The sequence below is a fragment of the Canis lupus genome, chromosome 20 (genome assembly GCF_011100685.1).
Source record: "Canis lupus familiaris isolate Mischka breed German Shepherd chromosome 20, alternate assembly UU_Cfam_GSD_1.0, whole genome shotgun sequence".
Lineage (NCBI taxonomy): Eukaryota > Metazoa > Chordata > Mammalia > Carnivora > Canidae > Canis > Canis lupus.
In genome coordinates this window covers 14,342,739-14,355,968 of record NC_049241.1, presented here as the reverse complement: position 1 = coordinate 14,355,968, position 13,230 = coordinate 14,342,739, and the positions used below count along the sequence as shown (strand labels likewise).

General features: G+C 43.5%; 1 protein-coding gene across 3 annotated transcripts in view; it reads left to right on the top strand.

Moving 5' to 3' along the window:
• Positions 1-1,068: 1,068 nt before the first annotated feature.
• The window catches only part of TRNT1 (tRNA nucleotidyl transferase 1), a 21,332-nt gene continuing 9,170 nt past the window's right edge, over positions 1,069-13,230 (top strand). The window contains exons 1-4 of one of the 3 annotated variants that reach the window (XM_038565808.1): positions 1,069-1,185; positions 2,162-2,334; positions 9,013-9,206; positions 12,205-12,343. In XM_038565808.1, the coding sequence (XP_038421736.1) occupies positions 2,187-2,334; positions 9,013-9,206; positions 12,205-12,343 (481 nt within the window). In that variant the 5' untranslated portion in view covers positions 1,069-1,185; positions 2,162-2,186. Of the gene's footprint in view, positions 1,186-1,324; positions 1,528-1,621; positions 1,645-2,161; positions 2,335-9,012; positions 9,207-12,204; positions 12,344-13,230 lie in introns of those variants that run through there. The other 2 variants (XM_038565809.1, XM_038565810.1) reach the window with 2 other exon arrangements.

Genomic DNA, 13,230 nt, shown 5'->3' with positions numbered 1-13,230 from the left:
AGGGGGGGCCACAGAGGCACCAGCGGACTCCTCGCTGGACAGGGAGCCCCTTGGGGGCCCATCCCAGGCCCGGGAGCACCACCTAAGCCAAAGGCAGGCAAATAGTGGATTGAGCCACCCAGATTTTTTTTTGTAAGATTTTATTTATTTATTCATGAAAGAGACAGAGAGAGAGAGAGGCAGAGACACAGGCAGAGGGAGAAGCAGGCTCCATGCAGGGAGCCGGACGTGGGCCTCGATCCGGGAGCCCAGGGTCACGCCCCGGGCTGCAGGCGGCGCTAAACCGCTGAGCCACCGGGGCTGCCCTGATGACTTTTTTTTTTAATAAGAGATAATTGGCAGATTTCTTGGAAATGTCTCTTTTGAAGGATTTAGGGCTTTACTCCTACTCCTCTGCCACTTTTTTTTTTTTTTTTTTTTTTTTTTACTGTTTTCAGCCTTGGAGAATACGAAGGAACGGAATCCAATCCAAGTTCTTCACTCGGCGGCTGCGGTAGCCTTCAGGCTTCAAACCCCCGGGCGGGAAAACAAAGTCCGTCCCATGACGTCAAGGAGCCAGAGGGCTGAAGCGGACTGCGCGTGCGTGGGAAGCCGCCGGCGCGGCTGTGGGCGCGGGGGCCCGAGCAGGCACTTGCCGGCCCCTAGCCCGGCGCCGCAGCGGCAACCTCGGAGACAGGTGTGACGGGCACGAAGGAAAACGGCGACGCTCGTCCGGGGCCGCCAGCCTGGCGGCGCAGATGGGCCCCTGGCCACCTCCGGGCAGGTGTGATTCAGAGATCTAAAAGGGGGATCCCCGGGTGGCCCAGCGGTTCAGCGCCGCCTTCGGCCCAGGGCGTGACCCCGGGCTCCCGGATCGAGTCCCGCGTCGGGCTCCCCGCACGGAGCCTGCTTCTCCCTCGGCCTGTGGCTCTGCCTCTCTCTCTCTCTCTGTGTCTCGTGAATAAATAAATAAAGTCTGAAAAATAAAAGAATTAAAAGGCCCCGGGCCCTCCGGCTCCCCAGGGGCGTCCCCTCCGCGGCCCCGCCGTGTCAGGGAGGAGGGAGGGGCCGACGGAGCCCGCTTGGTCCCGCCCACGCCCCGAGGCGCTTTGCCCACCCGCCGCCCACAGGCGCGCGGTGCTGACGTCACGGCGTCCGCCGCCCGGAAGTGCCCTGGCGACGGCGGCGACGGCGACGGCGGGGCTGGTGAGCGGGCGCGCGCGCGGGGGGGCGGCGGGGCGGTGGGGCGACGGGGGGCGCGCGGAGGGGCGGCGGGGGCGGCCGGCTTTCCCCCGCCGTGGGTCGCGCGGGGCGGTGTGCGGGCCTGTGGCCGTGGGAGGCTTTCTCTGCCCGGCGGCTCGGACCTCGTCGCGTCGCCGCCACGTTCCGGTGGCCGCAGGCCGAATCGTCGGGCTTCCCCGGGCTTCCCCGGGCACTTTCCCTTCCTCGCGGCCGGGCCCCCGAGGGTCTCGCTAGGCGTTGGCGATCGGGCACCCGGCACGGGGGCGGGACGCGCCGCTTCCCAGCCCGGGTCCTCAGCAGGTTCTGGTGAGTGAGGCGGAGTTGGAAGGAGCCCGCGTTTCCTCCCCACGTGGTCTGCGAGAGGAGAACTCGCTTCGCCCCCTGGCGGGAAGCCCGCTTCCCGAGGAAAGGAACGATCTCCTAGTTCGTGGTTTCCGTCGGGGGCCCTTGGAATCCCGCTGGCCCCTCCGGGGGAGCCCGCTTGATGTGGGGAGCAGGGTGGTGGGTGGGGTTCAGGGGCCGGCCCGACGGGAAGGGATTCTGAGTGGGGAAAGCCGGGTCTGGGCCTAGGAACTGCCCCTGGGCCCCGAGTCTCAGGTGCAGGGGGGGAGGCGCCGTGGTTCGGAGGGGGCCAGGCCGTCGTGGAGCGTTGGCGTTCCCTTTCCTGCAGCCGCTGTTCTTGGCAGCTTTAACTGAAACCCGTGTCTCCAGAGAGCGTTGGGACAGTGGCTCAGGAGTGCAGAGCTGCCTAGCCAGAAGCCTGCATCTAGGCAGACGGGACTGTCCCCCAGATGGTCACTAATTGCAGTTTTTTTTTTTTTTTTAAATACCTGAACAGGAGATGAATGTCTCTCAGACGTTAAATACAATTGCAGTAGATAGCCCTTTATTTTCCTTCACTGTCAAATTTCATTGTCCTACGTGCGTGTTTGTCTTGCAGATGTGTGGTTGGCGCCCGCCCCCAGATGCTGAGGTGCCTGAATCCCTGGCGCGGGCCCTTCCTGAGCTCTAGTCGGAGGAAGCTGTGCCTTTTCAAGCAGTATCTATTTACGATGAAGTTGCAGTCCCCAGAATTCCAGTCACTGTTCACAGAAGGATTGAAGAGCCTGACAGGTGAGAGGTTAGGATGCTTCTTGCTTTGAAAGCCCTTGTAAGTGGAGAAATGGAGGCTAAGAAATGTTTCTTAGCCAACATTCAGGGTTTGATTTGGTTTTCTGGTGTGTGGGTTTTTTTTTTTTTTTTTGGTCGGTGTTGTTCTGTTTTTTGTTCTCACTGTTGAGCTAACCAGAAAGAAAAGGTTGACTATGGGTTATCCAAAACATAGCCAAACATAAGAGTCAGGCAGTGACTTCAATTAAAAAGCATGGTTTTTCCGTATGCTTTGCTAACTACCTTATAGGTCTATTCCAGGATTGGGCCTACAAACGTAACAAGTGGATATACTTTCTCATGGTCAAGGAACGAGGCTTAAGAATGGCAACGTTTTCATAATAACTAGAGAGCTAAATTTTGAACTTGTGCAACCTGCTTTTAGTACTTAGTTTGTAACCACCATGCTATATTTTCTCCCTAGATATAAGTGCTTTCTGAGCCAACTAAAGGCAAAAGGAGATAGGAGTCCTTTCCGTGCACATGTAAAACTTACCTGTAAGGAGCACAGGAAATGACTTCAGCTAAGTCCTTGATGACTGCAGCTTCATGTTGCTTGCCACAGTCCTATCATTCCTTACATTTGTCCTTAGTTACCAGCTGTGCTGTTGCTAAAGCAGCCATGTAGCTGCATTACAAAGCCTGTGGTATTTTAGTGACCCTTCAGAAATACATAAAGGCATGTGTCTGTAGAAAGGTGACCTATACAGTGTTATGCAACCCTGGCTGGTTCATTAGATTCACCGGGGGAGCTTTTAAACTATACAAATGCTGGGGTCCCACCCTGACCTACCGAACTGGAATCTCTGGGGAGGATGGGCATCTATAAATTTTTATAAGAACTCTAGTCCATTAATTCTGATGTGCAAAAGATGGAGGAACCATGGCATTAAAATGACTTTATTTGTATTAGTTTATTCCCAGAGCTACTTTTCTATTCTTGAAATTAGATGATTTTTTAGATACCTCTGGGTCAGTGGTCCAGAACTTGTGGATTCATATAGATTCTTCATGTGTTCTTGAAGTGGAGGGCCTGAAGCCAATACTTCACTCTGAGTTATAATTAGAGTGAAAAATGCTAGAAACTCCAGTCCACTAGAAATATCAGTCACATGTACAATGTATACTTTCCTAGTAACCACATTAAAGGTAAAAAGAAATGGGTGAAATTAAAATTTATTGATTTATTAAATATTTTATTTATTAATGACAGACACAGAGAGGCAGAGACACAGGCAGAGGGAGAAGCAGGCTCCATGCAGGGGGCCTGATGGGGGACTTGATCCCAGGTCTCTAAGATCAGGCCTTGGGCTAAAGGCGGCACTAAACCGCTGAGCTACCCAGGGATCCCCAGTACTCCTTTTTTCTTTTCTTTCTTTTCTTTTCTTTCTTTTCTTTTCTTTTCTTTTCTTTTCTTTTCTTTTCTTTTCTTTTCTTTTCTTTTCTTTTTTCTTTTCTTTTCTTTTCTTTTCTTTTCTCTTTTTTCTCTTCTCTTCTTTTCTTTTCTTTTCTTTTCTTTTTTTTCTTTCTTTTCTTCCTTTTAAAGATTTTATTTATTCGTGAGAGACAGAGAGAGGCAGAGACAGGCAGAGGGAGAAGCAGGCTCCATGTAGGGACCCGATGTGGGTCTTGATCCCGGAACTCCAGGATCACACTCTGGGCTGAAGGCGCTAAACTGCTGAGCCACCTGGGCTGCTCCCCGAGTTCTTTTTTTTTTTTTTTTTTTTTAAGATTTTATTTATTCATTAGAGACACACAGAGAGAGGCAGAGACATAGGCAGAGGGAGAAGCAGGCTTCTGATGTGGGACTCGATCCCAGGACCTTGGGCTCATTCCCTGAGACGAAGGCAGATGCTTAACCACTGAACCACCCAGATTTCCCAATAATTACTTTAGGATAGCATTTCATTTTATCTACTGTATTTAAGATACCATCATTTTAATATAAAATTTGTGTAAAAATTATTAACGAGGTATTTCACATCCTTACTTGTAAGTCCTTGAAATCTGGTGGTTGGCACCTCCTGACCATCTTAATTCAGACTCACTACATTTCAAGTGCTAGTTCAGTAACCACATGAGCCTACTGTTTGGTACAAGTTTAGAAATTCCAAATCTGAGTTGAATTCAAGCTTGTTCTTTCTTTATATGCCTTTCCCAGCTCCTAATCTTCCCATCTTCAGTTGCAAGAGGCCTCTTGGATTAAAGGTGCCAAATGCTTGGATGTAGGTAATTAACTCTTGGTGGCCTGTTTTGGGTCCTGCATTTTTCTTTTGGAAACCAGGGTCTGGATATTGATTGCTATAGGTTCTTCAGTGTCTTTTAACAATTTCATTTGGTTTACTAACCCTTACCTCAAGAGTTGAACTGTCTTCACCTTGAGAGCTGAAATCCTAAGGAAATAGAAACTCAATAGGGTGGGAAGATATAGGTCATATTTACCCCCAGGGTCTTGTCCTTGAAAGCCTGGCAAATGGTGGCATGGACATATTCTGAAGTTGACTTTTTAAATTTACTTTTTAATTTAAATTTTTTTTTTAAGATTTTATTTATTCATGAGAGAAACAGAGAGAGAGGCAGAGACACAGGCAGAAGGACAAGCAGGCTTCATGCAGGGAGCCTGATGAGGGACTTGATCCCAGGTTTCCAGGATCAGGCCCCGGGCTGAAGGCGGCGCTAAACTGCTGAGCCACCTGGGCTACCCCAGAAATTGACTTTTTTAGGCTATGTTGGAAGTGGCAAGAATGGAATCCTATAGTGCAAAGCTCGTCAGTTAGAAAATCAAATAATTGGTTTTATTTGGTTTTTGCCACTTTAAAGACTTGAGTGTTCTGGGAAAATACGATGTTTTGCATGAAAATTGCACCAATACACAAATGATGTCTGCTGTATGGTGATACTGTACAATTGAATACTGTACCACTTCTCAAGTCTTAATAGCTGATTTGCCACATGCAAAATTAGTTCAGTATGCAAGACTTTGGGAAGCTAGGATAGTGGATGATTTTAGACATAATCCAGAGATTATATGCTGTGTAGGATTTTATGATCTGCCAGTTTATCTCATGTAATTTATTCCTTTTGCTTGAGGACAACATTGTAGAGGCATGCTAGGGTCATGTGAGATCTTTTTCCCCTGTTTTATACATGAGACTGAGGTTCTAGACATTGACTTTTTTCCTAAGTTACATGGTTAATGAACATGTCAGGGTATCTTTGGACGCTTGGCTGTAATCTATACAAAATGCTGGGCATTAACACTCAGTGGTTAGATTTTCACTGGTTAGGTATGTGATGTCATAAAGCCGTCATAGTTAATAACATTTGGGACAGTAGGAGCACCTGGACACTGAAGAACAGATCGTGTACTTTTTGATAGTATAGTCATGACATAAAATGGTCTTGCCACTGTCCTTCCACTCACTTTCTGTATCCTTAGCCTCCAAAACTTAAAATTCAAAATTGTAAAGGGAACAAGTTAATGAAAATTTGATTGAAAAAAAATTAAAAAGTAGACAATGATAAAAGTTTCTGACATATAATGTCATGGTCTTTTGGATTGCTAACAATAATTAAAAATAGCTTACTGTCAGATGTGGCAGTTGAAGCAGATTAATAGGTTTGGGATGATGAGATTATACATTTCTTAAGTCTTAGGCTTAAATTGACAATTAAATTTAGTTGCATTACGTATTTTTCTGAGTATGTAGTTTACAAAATTTGTCGCAGTGTGGATCCCTGTAAGATTGGAGATATAATAACAGAGGAAAAAAGGAGTGTCTCCGCTTGATAATCCCTACTCTTAGTTATTATGACTGTTCCATGCAGGCACATACATATGCCTTTATATGCCTTTCTCACTTGGATTATGTTAGAATTCTGCGTTTTTTGGAAATAGTTATCCATTTCCATATGGCTAATCAAAATGATGGAATAGATTACTTTGAATTCTGGACCTCTTTCTGTAATACAGTTAATTTATTAGGTGACTTTGAACTTAAAAATTTATCTTAGTCGAGCCAGCGTGAGAATCTTAAAACAGAGGTTATCTTGTGTTCAGTCTTGACCTTCTTCATCCTGTTAAAGTAGGTTCAAGTGAAAGTAAAACTTACTCATTTTTTGCATTTCAGAATAGGTTCTAACTGTATTAATTCGAAGAAAATCTTTAAAAAATACTTTCCAATGAGGTCACTCTGGTTTATTTTTTAAATTTTTTTGAAGCTGGGACATCACAGGTTCTGTTGTGAGCCAGGTTGGTGTAAAAGATGAGTAGGATAGGCATTCTACCCTGAGAATGAACAGGTAATGTTAATATAATTAGTATGATAAAAAATAGGCTACTCTAGTAGCTTGGAAAAAATTCGTTTAACTCCGCCATCAAAGAGAGATTCCTAAACTGAATTACAAAAGATGAATAAGGATGAACTAGATCAGTGTTTCTCCCATTTTGGGTAGTAACCCATTAGTGAACCATAAAGTGAATGTAGTGGTCATGACCGGTGTTAAAAAAACAAAACAAACAAACAAACAAAAAAAAACAGAGGAAAAGAGGATAGAACAGATGAGGTTGTGTGGTATGAAGTAACAATATTTTTTGAAACTTCATCTGACATGATTGACATGTAAAATGTCTTGGTGTGGGTTGTGCACCAAGATGTTTCATGGCCAGCTGCTCAGCTAGGTGAGCAGGAAAGATTTTTGGGTGAAGTGACTCATGCAAGTGAAGTTACAGAGGGAACTACAGGGAGATTTTGGTGAATGTAAAGCATATGCAGAGATAGGAGACAGAAATGGGTCAGGAGGCCCTTGTATGATGTACCACAGAAATGTGGATATTGTGCTGGGAGTAGTCAGAGGGATAATGGCATAGCCTAATCAAGTGAGTGATTTAGAACCCCCTGTTTAGATGGTGGAAGCTGGGCTTAAGGGGGCTGATGTAGCACTCTTGGTAGGGAAGGAGAGGAAGAGGTCCTGAATTAGGGAGAATGGACAGAGTCCAGAAATAGTTTGACATTCCGTAACTTTTTGGGTAAAGGGCCTCTAAATCTCATGAAAACTGGACTAACGTATTCCTTTTTTTTTTTTTTTTTTTTACTACCATACATGGTTTTTACACTTTATTTTAAGGGACCTTGAACCCCATATGAAGGAACCCTTAATAGGACATAGAGTCAGTAGGACTTGATTAGAAATGTGGAGTGAAGGGAAGATGAACACATATTCTTGGAAAGGACTTAGGGTGGTCTGGGAGATCTAAAAATTTGAGGTCAGAAGGTGGAGGGAACATTTGTTACTTCATAGCAGATCATTTTAGGTAGTCTCCAGAGGGTGGGGCTGGAGGGTTAAGGAAGAATATGTAGAGGAAGAGGATGAGCACAGATTTAGGGTAGGGGTGGAGGTTCAGATACTGGCTGGTCATGAGGGATGCCAGAACTCTGATGCAGTTAGCTCAATGTTCAGGTCGTTGCCCTCCAGCCAGAGACCAGGTAAGTTGTTACTCCTTGCAGTGAGGGAGAACATGGACCATGGAGAGCTGTGGAGTATCTCAGCAAAAGGTTTTTAGAAAGGACTTCTTGTAGGATTTGTGCTTGTATCATGTTTTGAGGCGGGAATAAGAAGTGGAATTTACCTGTGGGTTAAGGTGATATCAGGAAGCAAGGATAAATCTGTGATGGGCATCTTAATTCTTACTTAGAAGATGAGAACACAGCTCTGTGCTCTGTTAACTGGTAGGTAAATAAGGAGCAGTCACATGTATTAACTGCCATAAGTTGGTAAGTTGGTGTCTTTGACGGTGTTCATGTCTTCCATGTTCAGATATGATTACTAGTTGTCTTAACTGATCCGTCATGGTCACTGAATGGACTTGCTGATGTGGATGTTCTCTGATATTGTTTATGCTCAACAAGAGAACACCAGGGTCTAATTGTGGGTGCCAGGCCAGCTTGTGGCAATACCAAGACTTAGGTGGTCGTATAAGGCCAGTTCCTGGATGTCATTCTCCCTAGGTACCATATGATGTCCTTTGGTCATGAGTAATTACAATGGACTTTGTCTTGTACCTAGAGAGGAGTTAGCTCTCGGTTTCCTGTACTGAGGCCCTCAGAGTAGTTTGAGCATTCTATGGCTTTCTATGGCTTTTCTAGAGCTTAGGCAGGAACAGAAATCAGCATTGTATGCAGGTCATTTCTCGACAGATTCTTAGCTGTGACATCCTAGCTGGTGTGATAGACTAATGTTGTTTGAAGTTTCATAGTTTCATGCATGAACATAGAGCCTATCAGTACATAAAGAGAAATATGTCTAAGAACACCTCACATTTCTGAAGTATGCACAACAACTTGGAGAAAAAAACAATTGTTCACTTTACTTTTCGGTTATAATTCAAATTTATATTGGTGACCTTGGAGGATTATGGAATCCTGAATTTCGAGTCCACCAAGAAAAAAATCTGCGGATTCCCTGCTCTCACAGTTGTGAGAGGCATTCTACTCCAAGTAAGTCATCTTGTTTCTATGGGCCTTGTAATTTTTATTTGAAGAGGTGCAGTTCAGTAATCTCTGCTGTCCCTAATAGATTGGAAAAACCATGTACTTTTGTAGTTAAATAAATTGAAGTAAAAAATATTCTTTCTTCTTTCAGAATTGTTTGTCAAAGAAAATCATGAATTAAGAATAGCAGGGGGAGCAGTGAGGGATTTATTAAATGGAGTAAAGCCTCAAGATGTGGATTTTGCTACGACTGCTACTCCTGCTCAAATGAAAGACATGTTTCAGTCGGCTGGTATTCGTATGATAAACAACAAAGGAGAAAAGCATGGAACAATTACTGCCAGGGTGAGTGAAAGGTTTGACGGCAATTGCATTGCCTTTTTTGTAATTTTTTTTTTTTTTTTTTTTTCCCCTCCCCCCCTTTTTTTGTAATTTTTAAAATTGTTCTGTGTTTTTTCTAATTTTAAGAAGCAGGTGACAAAAAACTAATAAAAATACGTCAGTCTCCCTCTTAAGTCGTGCATCCTCCTTTGCTGCAGCCACTTTCAATGAGTTTTTATGGTACTTACCTATTAGCCTCACATTTCTAAAAAAGACCTTTCTGTGCTGCAGTGTTCTGGTTTCCAGTTTCCCAGTTGTGGGATGTTTCTGTTGACTTCCTGCAGGGGAAAGGGGCAGCCTGGTGTCCTACCTCATCTTCGCACTCTGACTGTGACCATCATGTTTGGTTGAATTCACAGTCAGTGTTTTCATTTAGGACTGTATGGTTTACAGCTGAACTGTGAAGTATAGTGTGACTGCAGCTCTTTCTTGGGTGGTTGTGGTTTTTCCCCCGCAGTTGACAGCATTTTTCCTTTATTTGGCTTTCTGTTTGCCAGTCATCTGTTCCTGTACTCCATAAGCTCATTTAGTAGACTAAACTTGTCAAGTTTCAGTTCCCTTGTTTTGAGTCACCTCACCTGGTGCATGCTGTCTTCTCACAGCCGTACGTTGTGAGCTGGCTCCTCATTTCTCATCCTAAGATTTCTCTGCACCAGATCCTTGGAATTTCTTAGCTTCTTCCTTATTAGACTGCCTGGTCCTTGAGTCCTGTGTGATAGTCTTTCTTGTTACTGGTTTTTTTTTTGGGGGGGGAGGGGGCTCTTATTTTAATAGTCTGAAAGCTGAAAAAGCCTTACAAGTCTGCACATATTTTTATTTTACCTTCACACTGGTCTGATAGTTTGATTGGCTGTAGAATTCCAGGCTGGCAATCATTTTCACTCAGAAATAGAGAGCCTTTGTTTGCTGCCTGCCAGTGCTGCCACTGGGAAGTCTGAGCTCATTCAGATTTCTCGTTGGAGACCATTCCGCATCTCCCCCACCCCCAAAGCTTTTCTGATCTTTTTATCTGGTGTTTTTAATTTCAAGATGCTGTGCTTTGGTTTGGATGTGTTTTTTCATTAATTGTGTAGGGAGACTTAGTGGGCCCTCTTGTATTCCTCTCATAATGCCATCCCTTTTGTTCAGTGTCTTCACCTTTGGAAGCTACTGTGATATTAGATGTTGGACCATGAAGACTGATCTAGTTTTATCTTTTGTCTCCTATTTTATATTTATTTAAGATTAAAAAAAAATTCATTTGAGAGTGAGCACAAGAGGGAGAAGGAGCAGAGAGAGGGAGAAGCGGATTCCCCACTGTACTCGGAGCTTTACATGGGGCTGCATCCCAGGACCCTGAGATCATAACCTGAGCCAAAGTCGCTTAACCAACTGAGCCATCCAGGCGCCTCTCCTATTTTATATTCTCATACCTTTATTTTACTTTCCATGGGACTGCTTTAGCCTGATCATCCAGTCTTTGTTACATTTGCAACTCTTGCTATTTTTAGGTTTTTTAAAGAGATGTTTCTTAGAATATTTCTTTTGAAAACTTCCTCTTGTTTCAGATGGACTGTCTTACTTCCTTTAAGATACCGATTGTAGGTTTTTTGACAATGTCTCTCTGAGCTTTTTCTGTCTTTCCGTTGGCTTTCCTTAAATGTGGGTTTGGTTCTTAAGTGTGGATGATCCTCTGGTGTTTGTAAAGTGACTTGAGAACTTCACTTTGTAGGAATTGTCAGCTGGTTACTTGTGGGATCACCAGTGTCAATATCAGTGGAAAAGGGGAAATCAGGAATTCTTTAGTGTCATTCAGCTTAGAATAAGGCTGGTTATCAGCATTTTGAAAACCAAGTGGGGAAGGAGAATGAGGGTGGTATGGATTTTTTTTCACTTAACCTTGTTTTAATTGTGGTGCTTCATTCTCCTCATCATCTGTATCTGGTGTCCCAAACTGTGACTATTTTTAGGTCAGCCTTTCTTGTGAGTTAATCTCTGGTTCTTTGCCTGGGTAAGGGAGACATTCCAGGGATCTGTTCCTTACAGTGATTTTCAGTCTTCCATATTTCACACCCTTTTCTTACTGTCTTTAAAGAAAACTTGTGCCTCAAATTCTTGAGTTCTAGAATTCTATAGTGAGAACTAACTTGTTTCAAGAAAAGAAATGAGATTGGGAGGAATTCTAGAACAGACTTAGAGTGATGATTAGAAGCTTTCAATTCTTAAGAGATTCCGAATTTCTTATTGGCATGTAAAACCCTTTACTGTCTTCCCCTAAATGCTAGCATGGTATTTGTAGCAGTATCTTCTTGTGCATATATCCCTCTTTCTCTGTGCCTTTGGTCATCTTTTCTCTTCATTGAAATGCTCTTCCCCCATGTCCCAAGTATTGATCCTACTTAGTTTTCAGGGCTCAGCTCACAGGTAATCTATCCTGAAGCTACTCTGCTTTTCCTAGTTGGAGCTAATCTCTCTTCCCACAATATATATAGTACTTTGTTTCAACTTCATTGATGGTTACCAGTACAAGAGTTGCAGAATGTATTAATGGTTTGTATTTCTTCCTCTATTAGTCCTTTTCTCAGTGGTATATATAAATACCAATAAATATCAATATAAATTGATATTCAGTTCTTTGCAAACTGGAATATTTCAGTAGTAGCCTGAATATTTCAGAGTAGCCTGATCTGGAATTGAAGAACTGGAATCCACCATTTTGAAGGCCTCCTCTGTTCTCTGCCACAATATATGTTAGAGTTGTCTTTTTTTTTTATGTCAGACTCATCCTTTTTAATGAAGATTGTTTTATTATTTTTTTCAATATTCTTTGGCTCTATCTTGAATATAGTGGTAAATTTTCCATTTCAAGATACATGTACACTAGGTCACTTTGAGAAGAAAGATGATACGTGTCAGGACTCACTAATTTTTTTCAATTCATACAGTGATACTAAAAACTAATCAAAAACCCGTTTCATTACAGCTTCATGAAGAAAATTTTGAAATTACTACACTGCGGATTGATGTTGTCACTGATGGAAGACATGCTGAGGTAGAATTCACAACTGATTGGCAAAAAGATGCTGAACGCAGAGATCTCACTATAAATTCTATGTTTTTAGGTAATATCTAGAGATAATGTTTTACTCCAGTCTTTCTGAAAGCTGTCTTTTTTTTTTTTTTTTTTTTTTTAAAGATTTCTTTATTAGAGCAAGGTGAGGGTAAGAGGGAGAGAGAATCTTAAGCAGACCCTGTACTGAGCCCAGAACCTGACTTGGGGTGCTATTCCACAACCCCGAGATCATGACCTGAGCTGAAACCAAGAGTTGGATGCTTAACCAGCTGTGCCACCCAAGCACTCCTGAGAGCTGCCTTTTCAAGTGAATCTGCAGTCTGGGAATGTTCTCTAAGTTGAGAGGTTGCATTAATTAGTTTCATCTGAGAGAGAGCGTAGCATGTGGGTTAAAAGATGACCCTGAGGGGCACCTGGGTGGCTCAGTCAGTTAAGCAGCTGCCTTCTGCTTAGGTCATGATCTCAGGGTCCTGGGATTGAGCCCTGTGTCTGGCTCCCTGCTCAGTGGGGAATCTGATTCTCTCTCTGCCCCTCTCCCCCATTTGCGCTCTTGTGTTCATGTGCTCTCTCAAATAAAATCTTTAGAAAAGAGAAAAAAAAAATCTCTGGAGCCAAAAGTCCTGGGTTCAGATTCTGACTATGATTCACTAGCTGTAAAATGAGGATGCTAATATCAGTCTCCTTTGCAAGTTGTCGTGATTAAAGGAGATAATAATTTTACATCTTTACATCCTTTTACATCCTTTACATCCTTAGAACAGTGCCTGCCTGGCACATGTACACATTCAGTGCTCATTTATTAATTGCATTTAAAAATGGTTAACATTTCAGGTAAGAAAAGCACACCCACATACATTCCCCAAGTCACTCTCCACTGCGTTGTTTTGTGCATGCCTACCCTAGGCTTTCTTTTCTGGTGCCCATGGCATACATTCA